The sequence below is a fragment of the Juglans microcarpa x Juglans regia genome, chromosome 2D (genome assembly GCF_004785595.1).
Source record: "Juglans microcarpa x Juglans regia isolate MS1-56 chromosome 2D, Jm3101_v1.0, whole genome shotgun sequence".
Classification (NCBI taxonomy): Eukaryota; Viridiplantae; Streptophyta; class Magnoliopsida; order Fagales; family Juglandaceae; genus Juglans; species Juglans microcarpa x Juglans regia.
This window is the reverse complement of record NC_054596.1, coordinates 35,057,011-35,070,618: the sequence shown is the minus strand read 5'-3', so window position 1 is coordinate 35,070,618 and position 13,608 is coordinate 35,057,011. Positions and strand designations below refer to the sequence as shown.

The 13,608-nt window shown below is 35.8% G+C and overlaps 1 protein-coding gene across 1 annotated transcript; it reads left to right on the top strand.

Moving 5' to 3' along the window:
- Positions 1 to 10,403: 10,403 nt before the first annotated feature.
- On the top strand, positions 10,404 to 13,405 carry LOC121250511 (tetraspanin-2-like). Its single transcript, XM_041149641.1, has 2 exons — positions 10,404 to 11,120; positions 12,874 to 13,405. The coding sequence occupies exons 1-2, from the start codon at positions 10,437 to 10,439 to the stop codon at positions 13,183 to 13,185; spliced, it is 996 nt and encodes a 331-aa protein (XP_041005575.1). The 5' UTR covers positions 10,404 to 10,436; the 3' UTR covers positions 13,186 to 13,405.
- The last annotated feature ends 203 nt before the right edge of the window (positions 13,406 to 13,608 follow it).

Sequence of the window (13,608 nt, the reverse complement as noted above, 5' to 3'; positions counted from 1 at the left end):
ACCATTCCTGGTTCGATTCGGTAGGTTTTTCCTGTCCAGACCACCCGATTCGGTCTAGTAGGTTTTTCCAGTCTGGACCACCCGATTCTCAACCCTAGCAGCTGTCAGTTGCACTTCGAAGGAATCTAAAGCTTGCACCTTGGTATTACGGCCCCTTCGAAGGCTTACAACTGCTTATATGGTTGGAGCCGTAAGTAGACCCAATCACCTCTAATCCTCTCCACATCTTTTGTCAATAGGCAGGCAACCTATCTTCCTAACGAGCTAAGCAAATAAACTATATATAAGCAAAAATCTTCAATCAATATTGCGTTTCATCTTTTCCTTCGTTGTTCTTCCTTATCTTCTTTATATCCTTTCTCTGCTTCTTTCTTTCTCTCCCATTTTAGGTTTCAACACACATATATTCTCACACAAACCTATGTTGGTGCTTATAATCATAGATTTGGATGTGAGGCAAGCTCTTTCTACTGATCCTCATGTGCAGCTCATTGTATAGATTTAATGTTGGATAATTTTTCTGATCTAAGATATTTTTTCCTTATTGATGATACTATAAAAAGGCAAAAAAGATAACAAAGTTCATCTATAACCATGGTTGGGTTTTGGCATTGATGAGAAAAGACTTTACCAAAGGTCATGATTTGTGTTATCCTGCAATTACAAGATTTGCGACAAATTTTTTAAGTATCCAATGCTTGCTCTTGTTTAAGAAAGAACTCAGACAAATGTTTACTTATGATAAATGGATTGCATCAAGTCATTCTAAGAGCAACATAGGGAAGGAGATAGCTGAGATCGTTTTAGAAGATAAAGAGTTGTGGGCTCAATGTCAATTTATTGTTAAAGTTAGTGAGCCTTTGATTCGTGTTCTACGACTTGTTGACAGGGATAAGAAGCCTGCAATGTGATATTTGTATGATGCAATGGAAAGAGCCAAAGAGAACATAAAAGCAAGATGCAATAACAAAGTTAGTTTATTCAGTCCATTCACCAGGATCATTGATTCTAGATGGGATAGGCAGCTTCATAGTCCATTACATGAAGCGGGTTGTTTTCTTAACCTCGGAATTTACTATAGCCCCAACTTTAAAAATACAAATGATGTTGTAAGAGGTTTCAACAGCTGTGTTATGAAGATGGAACTTGATCCCGATAATCAAGACAAGATCATTGCAGAACTTGACTTGTATAAGAATGCAGTAGGTGAGTTTGGACATTCTTTAGCAATCCACCAGCATGATAAGATTAATTCAATTATTATCATTTATCAAAATCATTTGTTAAATAGTGTGACTTTGTACTTTAAATTTTATCTTATTTTATTTTTACTTGTATTTAATTAATAATTTGTAATTGCATTATTGTTATAGTTGCATGGTGGACCCAATTTGGTTGCGAGGTTCCAACACTTCAAAGGTTTGCTGTTCGAGTACTAAGTTAATGTTGTAGTGCAACTGAATGTGAGAGAAACTGGAGCACATTTGATTTTATTCATTTGAAGAAGAGAAATAGATTAGTGCATAAACGTTTGAATGATTTAGTATTTGTTCGTTATAACTTGAAGTTGAGAGAGAGTTAAATTTTTCTAATACTAATGTTTTCATTGTTGAAAAATATATAACACTTTTACTTATGTTTGATTTTATTTTGACAGGAGTATAAAAAAGGGAAGAGATGCTTTAGATCCAATCAATCTTGAAAATATTGATTTGATGGAAGAATGAGTGGGTGAAGAATCTGAGCTTCTTGATAGAGAAGATTTGGATTGTGCAAGTATTGAGAAGCCATTAGCCTCACTAAATGAGGAAGACAATAATAATGTTGGTGTTGATGTTGATGACGATGATGACGTTGATGAAAATATTTTGATTAACATGTCGAATCTTAATCCTTATTGTCTTTTTTATGAGGATGAGTATTTTTGATGACGTGATGACGTTAATAATTTTATCATGATAATATTGGTATTTATAACTTTATGTTAATTGTAACTTAAAACTTAAGACTTATATTGAGAAGTATTGAGTTTATGACTTATTTTGTTGTTATTTTAGAATACAATTAATGCTTGTATATATATAATTTATCCAAGTATAAATTATTCCGAAATGGTATACGAAACGGTATCGGTATGGTACCTGTACCGAAACGGTATCGGTACCGAAATATTATTTCGAAACGGTACCGGTACTGAAATATTTCGTTCTAGTGCCTTGACCGGTATGGCTTCCGGTACGGTATTCAAAACATTGGCCGCGACGGATGGAACCCACAAAACTCCCCAAATCTTCTCCCAATGCCCTTTGAAACCCAAAGCTCAACCCCCTCACACTTCACAAGGTCTGAAGAATGCTAAAGCAGGTGCACTTGTTTCTTGCTCTATATATGGAGAAGATTGATGTTTTTGGAACTTGAAGATCAGATTGAGAGGAAGAAAACAAATTTCATCTTTGGAATTAGAAATGATTTTTCCCTCCCCAAAGCGCGACGATCTAAACACTATAAGTTATTTATTTTGTTCTGGGCTAAACCCTATATCATATAGAAGTTGCAGATCTTTATAGTTTCATTTTTTTTTATTGTTGTAATCATGTTTTGATTTTTTGGGCACTTTCTGGACTCTTGGAGCAGATGAATTGCACTTGGGGACTAAATCCATGAAAGTCTTTTCTATTCTAAATATGTTGCGGTTGGCGTTATCTACGGCTAAGGAAAAAGGCATGAAAGAGTTTGTTGCTCTATTTTTGGGTGTGAAAAGAAGAGACTTGCCGTATGATTGACCATAATTTTCTGTTGGTGCATTATTATTTGTTTTGTGGTTTCGTTGCTCATTTTTGGATTGAAGGCCTCATGGAGAACTAAGTTTGTTGATTATTTTCGCATTACCAGCAACGACATCTACACCTTTTGTGATTAGTTTCTTTTTTTTCATTGCGGTTGTTTGTTCATTAGTCACTACGAGATTACCAATATCTTGGAGAGCCCGCCTAGTCCTTCCTTCTGCTGGTGCATTCTTCTTCACTTCACCTCTGGGCTTTTGAAGAGGAACAACAACTCTCGATACCATGTCTTGTTCTCGAGAGTTACAGCCAAAAACTCCTCTAAAGCTCGACAAAAGCGACAAAAGAAACACTTGGAGTGACTGTTGCGCATCTCTCCTTCATCGTCAGTGTCTGTGGTCGCCACCTTGTCGAACCCAAATACCAAAATCTCTATCTGTCTGTCTGTCTCTAATTCTATTTAGAGAAATTACTCTGGACTACAAGAAATTAAGATTTATATCATATTTAGATGCAAGCCCAATATATATATTTTAAAAAAAGAAAAAAAAAAAAAGGAACCAAACATTATATCTAAAGGAAATGGTTTCAGGATCGAAACGAAGTGAAATGAACAAGAAGAAAAGGTTGTCGACTTGCAATGATAGCTTAAGGTTACCCCTGTGAAAGACATTGCCGCTTTGATTGCTATGGAAGGGAGATATACACAGAGAGAGAGGACAAAGAGATTGTGTGGAGATGAGAGAATGGGAGAAGCTACGTGGGCTGGTGCTGTGTGGAAGTTGTGTGAACAATCAGAGATTGTATAGCTTTACCCTAATGTTAATACATAAATTGAAAGTCAAAAGAAAGTCTCTTTTTCTCATTCTTTTCACCTTAGGCCTTATGTTTGTTGGATCAAACGTGGATTTGACACTAACACTTTTTTTTTTTTTTTTATTGAAAAAAATAACAAGACTATTTCTTTAATCTTATTAATTGATATTATATAATTTAAATAAAAGAAAAATGGAAGCACTATACCAAATCTATCTAAGAGAAGACCAGCATAGCAACATACCTAAAAGTTTCTCGTTATGCCCCACCTCATTTGGTCACATCAGACTAAGTATCTCTAATCCCTCTCAAGTCCAAATGACTCAGAGCAATGCTCAGTCTCCATAAAATACAATGTACTCACAACTATGTCTCAACTCACGAAAAACAACCAAACTTGCCGGTAATGAGTACACACCATTATCGATGTTACCAAATAGTCTTCCATTCGCCTTCATGTCATTCAATTTTAGTCTAGTCACTTTCTCAGCAATGTCTTTTTAGACATATCATTCATGGCCAAAGATAACATGCCAAAATAGTAAACATTAAAACATGAACGTTGTGATATAGTCAAAGGTCTCCTAAGGGTAGAGCTGTATAGGAATCGGCTAGACCGATCGTCTCCGACACGGACCAGCCACTGGATTCAAGAACCAGCCAAAACCGGTGAAAAATCGGTCGACGAGCGAGATGATTTGAGGAAAACCCGACGTCGGCGGTTTGAACCCCTAGGAAACCACTAAACCGGCCGATCCTTTTTTTTTTTTTTGAATATATGTATATACAACGGTACCATTTCACTTAAATGAGTGAAATGTCGTCGTTTTTAAAAGTGGAAGTTAAAAAAAAAAACACATATAGAACGACACCGTTTGTCTTTAAACCAAACAGCGCCGTTTTGAATTATGTTTCATTAACCCCCCCCTCTTCTTCTTCTTCCTCCCGCGTCTTCTCTTTCCTCTGCAACCCTAAACCCCTAAGCTTCTACTCTCACTCAACAATGGACGCGGCATCCCTCATTCGTCACACCTTTTTTATACTGATTACCAGTGGAGCATCGTCAGATGTACTTCTGGACAAACATGTCAAATGCGCCTCTGGAAAGACCGTAAGCACCTCAGCGCTAATTAGCGCCCTGTCTAGGCATGCCCAACTCCGTGCCGTTCCTTTTTGCCCATTACACCATGATAATCGATTACCAAAATATCCTATATCCGATAAGCCAGCCGAATCAATACAGGTATTAAATTCCTCCATTATTGATAAGTGTCTAGGTCTACCACCCCTTCATTCCAGATCGTTTCTAATGATGTTAAAGTCTCCCAAAACAAACCACGGAGTAGATCCCCTCACCCCATTTGCTATGGAAAGCCATAAATGCCTATGCTCCACTTGTGTGCATTTTGCGTATATGAAGGATATACAAACTTTCTTATTATACATCTCAGTATTCACAGTTATTAATTGGTTTGTCATCTCCACCAAATCAACCTGAACCCCTTGGGCCCATAGGATCCACAATTTCCCCCTTTCCCTTCATTTGATAAACCACCCTCAAATTGCATTTTATTTTTGAAACTCTCCATGTGTCTTTGTGATAAAGATGGCTCAGCCAAAGCAATAATCCCAGGCTTATGCTTTCTCACCAATTTGTTAAGCCAATTCTTAGAAGTCCCCATCCCCTGAATGTTCCAGAAAAATATAGGCTTCATTATAAGTTTAGTCTCAAGGGCTTGCTCTTAGCCCTTTTTGAACTCCTTTGACTATTTCCTCCTATGTGTATCTCAAAACTTTCAGAATCAGATAGATTTTCCTTGCCTTTGCCAACATTCTTGACTCCTTCCGCAATCTCCGAATCTGAAAAAAACATTGCATCCTCTTCACAAACATCCTCTTCAGAATCTTCAGCTTCCTTTACAATTACCATCTCTCTTACAAATTGAGTCTCTCCCACCACTTCTAAGGAGCCAAATAGTTCTAAAGTCGTTTGTGGTACGAAAGGATCCTCAGTTATCTCTTTCTCTAAAGTCAACAATTTTTTCTGTCATTGCCTCCTTTCCTCCAGATTCCTCTTCACCAATTTCCTCTTGTTCTTCAATAATACCCTGTTGTTGTACTAGTAGATCTCAAATCTGTCAATTGACCAGGCTTACACTTTGGATAAGCTAGAAATGAACAGCTGCTTCTGTCTCCTTGTTGCAGATTATTGGGCGAGGGCGGCCCAGAGCAAAGAACTGGCAGGGATCAAATGAATAATCACGGATGTAAACCTGAGATAAGAGAGTATTATACCAAGTGCTTAGTTAATGAAACCTACTAGAAGAACACCTCAGTAATTAATCCATAAGGTTGTTCAAGAAATTGGAGCTGAGAATCTTGTGCAATTCATAATGGACAATGATGCAAGTTATAAAGTTGCAGGAAAAAAGTTACAACAGAAGTATGGCTCTTTCTACTGGTCCCCATGTGCAGCTCATTGTATAGATTTAATGTTGGAGAATTTTTCTGATCCAAGATATTTTTCCCTTATTGATAATATTATAAAAAGACAAAAAATATAATAAAATTCATCTATAACCATGGTTGGGTTTTGGCATTAATGAGAAAAGACTTTACCAAAGGTCATAATTTGTGTCATCCTGCAATTACAAGATTTGCGACAAATTTTTTAAGTATCCAATGCTTGCTCTTGTTTAAGAAAGAACTTAGACAAATGTTTACTTATGATAAATGGATTGCATCAAGTCATTCTAAGAGCAACATAGGGAAGGAGATAGCTGAGATCGTTTTAGAAAATAAAGAGTTTTGGGCTCATTGTCAATTTATTGTTAAAGTTAGTGAGCCTTTGGTTCGTGTTCTACGACTTGTTGACAGGGATGAGAAGCCTGCAATGTGATACTTGTATGATACAATGGAAAGAGCCAAAGAGAACATAAAAACAAGATGCAATAACAAAGTTAGTTTATTCAATTCATTCACCAGGATCATTGATTCTAGATGGGATAGACAGATTCATAGTCCATTACATGCGGCAGGTTCTTTTCTTAACCTTGGAATTTACTATAGCCCCAACTTTAAAAATAAAAATAATGTTGTAAGAGGTTTCAACAGCTGTGTTATGAAGATGAAACTTGATCCCGATAATCAAGACAAGATCATTGCAGAACTTGATTTGTATAAGAATGCAGTAAGTGAGTTTGGACATTCTTTAGCAATCCACCAGCATGATAAGATTAATTTAAGTGTTATCATTTATCAATATCTTTTGTTAAATAGTGTGACTTTGTACTTTAAATTTTATTTTATTTTATTTTTACTTGTATTTAATTAATAATTTATAATTGCATTATTGTTATAGTTGCATGGTGGACCCAATTTGGTTGCGAGGTTCCAACACTTCAAAGGTTTACTTTTCGAGTATTAAGTCAATGTTGTAGTGCAACTGGATGTGAGAGAAACTGGAGCACATTTGATTTTATTCATTCGAAGAAGAGAAATAGATTAGTGCATAAACGTTTGAATGACTTAGTATTTATTCGTTATAACTTGAAGTTGAGAGAGAGGTAAAATTTTCTAATACTAATGTTTTCACTGTTGAAAAATATATAACATTTTTACTTATGTTTGATTTTATTTTGACAGGAGCATAAAAAAGGGAAGAGATGCTTTAGATCCAATCAATCTTGAAAACATTGATTTGATGGAAGAATGAGTGGGTAAAGAATATGAGCTTCTTGATGGAGAATATTTGGATTGGGTAAGTATTGAGGAGACATTAGTCTCACTAAATAAGGAAGACAATAATAATGTTGGTGTTGATGTTGGTGACGGTGATGACGTTGATAAAAATATTTTAATTAACATGTCGAATCTTAATCCTTATTGTCTTTTTAATGATGATGAGTATTTTTGATGACATGGTGACGTTAATAATTTTATCATGATCATATTGGTATTTATAACTTTATGTTAGTTGTAACTTAAAACTTAAGACTTATATTGAAAAGTATTGAGTTTATGACTTATTTTGTTGTTATTTTGGAATACAGTTAATGCTTGTATATATATAATTTATCCAAGTATAAATTATTCCGAAAGGGTATACGAAACGGTACCTGTACGGTACTTGTACCGAAACGGTACCTGTACCGAAACGGTATCGGTACGGAAATATTATTTCGAAACGGTACCGGTACTGAAATATTTTGTTCTAGTGCCTTGACCGGTATGGCTTCCAGTATGGTATTCAAAACATTGGCCGTGACACTCCACCCTGTAGAGCCGCGACGGATGGAACCCACAAAACTCTCCAAATCTTCTCCAGTGCCCTCCGAAACCCAAAGCTCAACCCCATCACACTTCACAAGGTCTGAAGAATGCTAAAGCAGGTGCACTTGTTTCTTGCTCTATATATGGAGAAGATTGATGTTTTTGGAACTTGAAGATCAGATTGAGAGGAAGAAAACAAATTTCATCTTTGGAATTAGAAAGGATTTTTCCCTCCCCAAAGCGCGACGATCTAAACACTATAAGTTATTTATTTTGTTCTGGGCTAAACCCTATATCATATAGAAGTTGCATATCTTTATAGTTTCATTTTTTTTTTTATTGTTGTAATCATGTTTTTATTTTTTGGGCGCTTTCTGGAATCTTGGAGCAAATGAATTGCACTTGGGGACTAAATCCATGAAAGTCTTTTCTATTCTAAATATGTTGCGGTTGGCGTTATCTACGGCTAAGGAAAAAGGCGTGAAAGAGTTTGTTGCTCTATTTTTGGGTGTGAAAAACAGAGACTTGCCGTATGATTGAGCATAATTTTCTGTTGGTGCATTATTATTTGTTTTGTGGTTTCGTTGCTCATTTTTGGATTGAAAGCCTCATGGAGAACTAAGTTTGTTGATTATTTTCGCATTACCAGCAACGACATCTACACCTTTTGTGATTAGTTTCTTTTTTTTCATTGCGGTTGTTTGTTCATTAGTCACTATGAGATTACCAATATCTTGGAGAGCCCGCCTAGTCCTTCCTTCTACTGGTGCATTCTTCTTCACTTCACCTCTGGGCTTTTGAAGAGGAATAACAACTCTCGATACCATGTCTTGTTCTCGAGAGTTATAGCCAAAAACTCCTCTAAAGCTCGACAAAAGCGACGAAAGAAACACTTGGAGGCGACTGTTGCGCATCTCTCCTCTATCGTTAGTGTCTGTGGTCACCACCTTGTCGAACCCAAATACCAAAATCTCTGTCTGTCTGTCTGTCTCTAATTCTATTAATTTCTTCTCTTCCTGATAATTCTTCTTCTTGGTTTCGTCTTCGTTGTGTATCTTCCTCTTCACAGCACCCTCTATCTCCTTAATTAATTTGCCTTTTCTTTCCTATGTGAACGAGTGTAACTTGCTTTTGGTGTAATTTCTAAGGTGGCAGCATGTAAGTGGAAGGCTGTTATTTGAGAAAAATTAGATCGACCACTTAGAAGCGGTTCTGCTTTTAAAATAGTTTTATATTTGAAAAATCGGTAAGGGAGAAGAGATGCCTAGGTGAGAGAGAAGAAGAAGGGTTGAGGGAAAAGGATCTGGTTGGGCAAGGTTGAAGAGAGGCCTAGGCAAGGGAGAGGATTGAGTCTGAGGGAAGGAAAAATTGTACTCAACCCCCGGTTCACTAGCACACACTACACACCCACGTGGCAAACCTAGTTTTCTTCATTCTACCGGTTCTTCCCTCAAAACTCATCACTCCCCTTCCCTTAGACTCGATCATCTCACTCGCCCAGGCCTCTCTTCTCTCTTATCGATTTTTCAAATAAAAAACTATTTTAAAAAAGTGACAGGTAGATACTACTTCATTTCTTGATAAGGAATCATAATTCCGAAATAATAAAAAGGGAAAATCAGTAAGGCAAAGATATATTCGACTTTTCCCAATAGAAGCTCCATCAAATAAAATCCCATAACTTAAAGAGAGTTACTCTGGACTACAAGAAATTAAGATTTATATCATATTTAGATGCAAGCCCAATATATATATTTTAAAAAAAGAAAAAAAAAGGAACCAAACATTATATCTAAAGGAAATGGTTTCAGGATCGAAACAAAGTGAAATGAACAAGAAGAGAAGGTTGTAGACTTGCAATGATAGCTTAAGCTTACCCCTCTGAAAGACATTGCCGCTTTGATTGCTATGGAAGGAGATATACATAGAGAGAGAGGACAAAGAGATTGTGTGGAGATGAGAGAATGGGAGAAGCTACGTGGGCTGGTGCTGTGTGGAAGTTGTGTGAACAATCAGAGATTGTATAGCTTTACCCTAATGTTAATACATAAATTGAAAGTCAAAGGAAAGTTTCTTTTTCTCTTTCTTTGCCCCTTAGGCTTTATGTTTGTTGGATTAAACGTGGATTTGACACTAACACCTGTTTTTTTTTATTATTATTGAAAAAAATAGCACGACTATTTCTTTAATCTTATTAATTGATATTATATAATTTAAATAAATTTTTATATGAATCATTCGAATAAAAAGTGATTTAAAATATACTCTTTCTTTATTCTATTTAATAAAAATAATGTTAGGTATAGTTTTAAGGTGGGTAAAATTTTGTCCGCTCTTTTTAAAAAAAAAGTGAGTTCATTATTAAAAAAATAAATTTTTATATGAATTTTATATTTATTTACTTTTAATAAAAAAAATTTATGAGACTTACACTTTATCACTTATCATTTGATGACAATCCAACAACAGGAAGTAGACGGTGGAAAATTATCCAATCCGCATATTTTAGTACAGTTGAAGATAGTGATAGTTCAAAGAGTATGAAACCGTCAGCCTTAATACCTCATGCTAGTTTGGTTTAATATTGTAAGAATTTGGAGAAAGAATAATAGGTGTAGGAGCTCACCCATCAGCCATAACCCAAGTTGTCGCCACCAGATATCATCCTCATCTTCTCACTCTCACTTATCTTTCAGTTACTTTCTTTCGACCTCAATCTCTCCGATTCATATCTTTTTTTCTTTTGAAGCCATGGGAGTCAGCAACAACATAACAGCTATTCTCAACTTCGTTGCCCTCCTCGCCTCCATCCCCATAATCGGGGCCGGCATCTGGCTCGCCTCTAAGCCCGACAACGAGTGTATCCACTACTTCCGATGGCCGGTGGTCATCCTCGGCTTCCTCATCCTCCTCGTCTCCTTGGCCGGCTTCGTTGGCGCCTACTGGAACCGTCAGGGCCTCCTTGCCTTGTACCTCTTCTGTATGGCTGTCCTCATCGCCCTCCTCCTCATCCTCCTCGTCTTCGCCTTCATTGTCACCCGCCCTGATGGCAGCTACTCCGTCCCCAGCACAGGGTACAGGGAGTACCGGCTCGATGGCTTCTCCGCCTGGCTCAGGGACCACGTCACTAACTCTGGGAACTGGGGGAAGATTAGGACCTGTTTGGCCGATTCCGACGTTTGTGCTAAGCTTACCCAGAATTACATCACCTCTGATCAGTTTTTCGCCGCTCATATCTCTCCTCTTCAGGCAAGTTTCCTTGAATTTTGCGTTGCAATTTGCAGAAACATCTTTTCCCTGGTCAATTATAAATTTTATAGAGAAGGAATTCAAGGAAACATACCCTTTTTCATTGCTTTCTATTTTTTATTTTTTATTTTTTGTGCTGTTTATTAGATGAACACAACACGAGCAGCATTCTTCTGTGCATATGACAATGTCGATTTGGTTGATCCAGATTCCACACACTGTCTTAGCCCTTTCACTTTACTAAAATGGTCAACTGTTGCCGCAAGGACTTTCTAGTCCCATGACAATTGTATCTGCTTCTCCGTCTCATCAATGTCAACTTTGCGCTTCTAACAAGGGATTGAAAAATGAGATGTGATGAAAAATTTATAAATAATAGGCGATTGATTTATGAGTAATAGTTGAATTGATTGAATTAAAATATTTTATAGAATTTTAGAAAATGAGATAATAAAAATTGAATAAAATTGTAAAGTTGTTTTTTTAATATAATTTTTATTTTAAAATTTGAAAAAATTAAATTATTTTTTGTGTTTTATTTGTAAGTTTGATAAAATTGTAATGATTAGATAATGATTCGATGAAAAAGTTGAATATTTGAAATTGAAAAGTGTTTATGTTTTAGCCTCGTTTGTTTTCAGAGATCAGATAAGTTGAGTTGAGATTAAAGTTAAAAAATTGAATAAAATATTGTTAGAATATATTTTTTAATATTATTTTTATTTTGGAATTTGAAAAAGTTAAATTGTTTATTTTATTTTATGTAGAGATTTGAGAAAGTTGTAATGATGAGATATGAGGTTTTCAAAGTTTTCAAAGTTTTGGATTTTAGTTCTTGAAAGCAAACCAGCATGCTTGAAAAAGAAATTATGAGAAATTTGAGATAAGATGAGATGAGATGTGATGTGTTTTCCAAACAATCTGTTAGTCTTTGGTGGGTGCGTAAAATTTTGTAGACTTATCTAAGTTGTGATAGTTAAGTTTTCTTATTTTACTTATATTCTTAATCAAATAAGAGTTGAAGTATTAAAATACTAATTACTAGTAAAAACTGGTACCCACTTAATTTTTTTTTTTTTTTTTAAATGCTTGCACTGAGGGTTAGACTTGAATCCAGCCTTACTCTAATAAACCCAATTTTACTTTGAAAAAAAAAAAAAAAAAAAAAGTAAAAGAGGACTCATTGATGTTATTATTTGACGTAGTGTTCAAGTAGCCCAAAGTGGTCCACAAAATTAGCTGGCTACTTTTTAATCAGCATATGCTCTATGGGGTCCTCTCCATGCTTCTAAAGCAAGGAAAATCATACACATTAGAGTTTGTGCCAATAGACAGTTATCTTTCCAGCACACTTTTTATGAGTAATAATTCAATATAGACACACATTAAACTAATAATCAACCTACAATAATTGAGGCACGGCTTTCGTCTTTACTGCAGAAGATTTTAAAAAACAAAAGGTTGTTATGGTTGCCAGCTTTCCTTTCAAGTGACATGGTTTGGTGTGAAGGTGGTGTTTTTTGTTGTTATCATTATGAGTAATGTTACATATACTTATAATTTTTACTTATACTTTGACTTACAAGACTCATTTTATCAGTTTTATTTTGAAATTTAAATTTTCAGCATATCAATAACTGACACGTGGAAAAGTAAATTTTTTATAAATTTTTCTTAAGTATAAATAGCATTTTTCTATCACTATAATTATACTGTTTTTTTAACTGAAGTTTTGGTTATTTTCATGTTGCAGTCAGGTTGTTGTAAACCTCCGACAGTATGTGGGTACAATTATGTCAACCCGACATTTTGGTTAAACCCAGCGAATCCAATGGGTGACCCAGACTGCCTGTTGTGGAACAATGACCAGAGTGTGCTGTGCTACAATTGTAACTCATGCAGGGCTGGTCTGTTGGGGAACCTGAGAAAAGAATGGAGGAAAGCCAATGTAGTTCTTATTGTGGCAGTGGTGGTGCTGATATGGGTCTATCTCATTGCCTGCAGTGCCTTCAAGAACGCCCAAACAGAGGACCTCTTCCGCCGCTACAAGCAGGGTTGGGTTTGATCTTGATCCCAAACATGACATCCCACACTTCTCGCATTGATCTCTATCCCCGGTGTGTGTATATATATATATATATATATATTCTTGTGTTGTTTTCCTTTCTAGAACAAACGAGACAGTTCAAGTTGAGGCAAGTTGGGAAAAGGTTTTTCATGCACTCTGAAGATAAGAAATAACATCCCAATAATTAAAAGCATTCCAATAAGATTATTCTGGTTCAGTGGTGTTTGATGCTTCTCATACAACTCCATTTCTTTCAATATTGATGCATTGTTGCAGACATCCTCACGGGCTTGTCTAGTCGCTCACATTCATATAAAAATAAAGGCTTTGAGAAATGTTATTCTTCATATTTAATTTTGTCATCTTCAGTAATATATATATATATATATATATATGTTGATTTGTCACATTTTAAGTGGA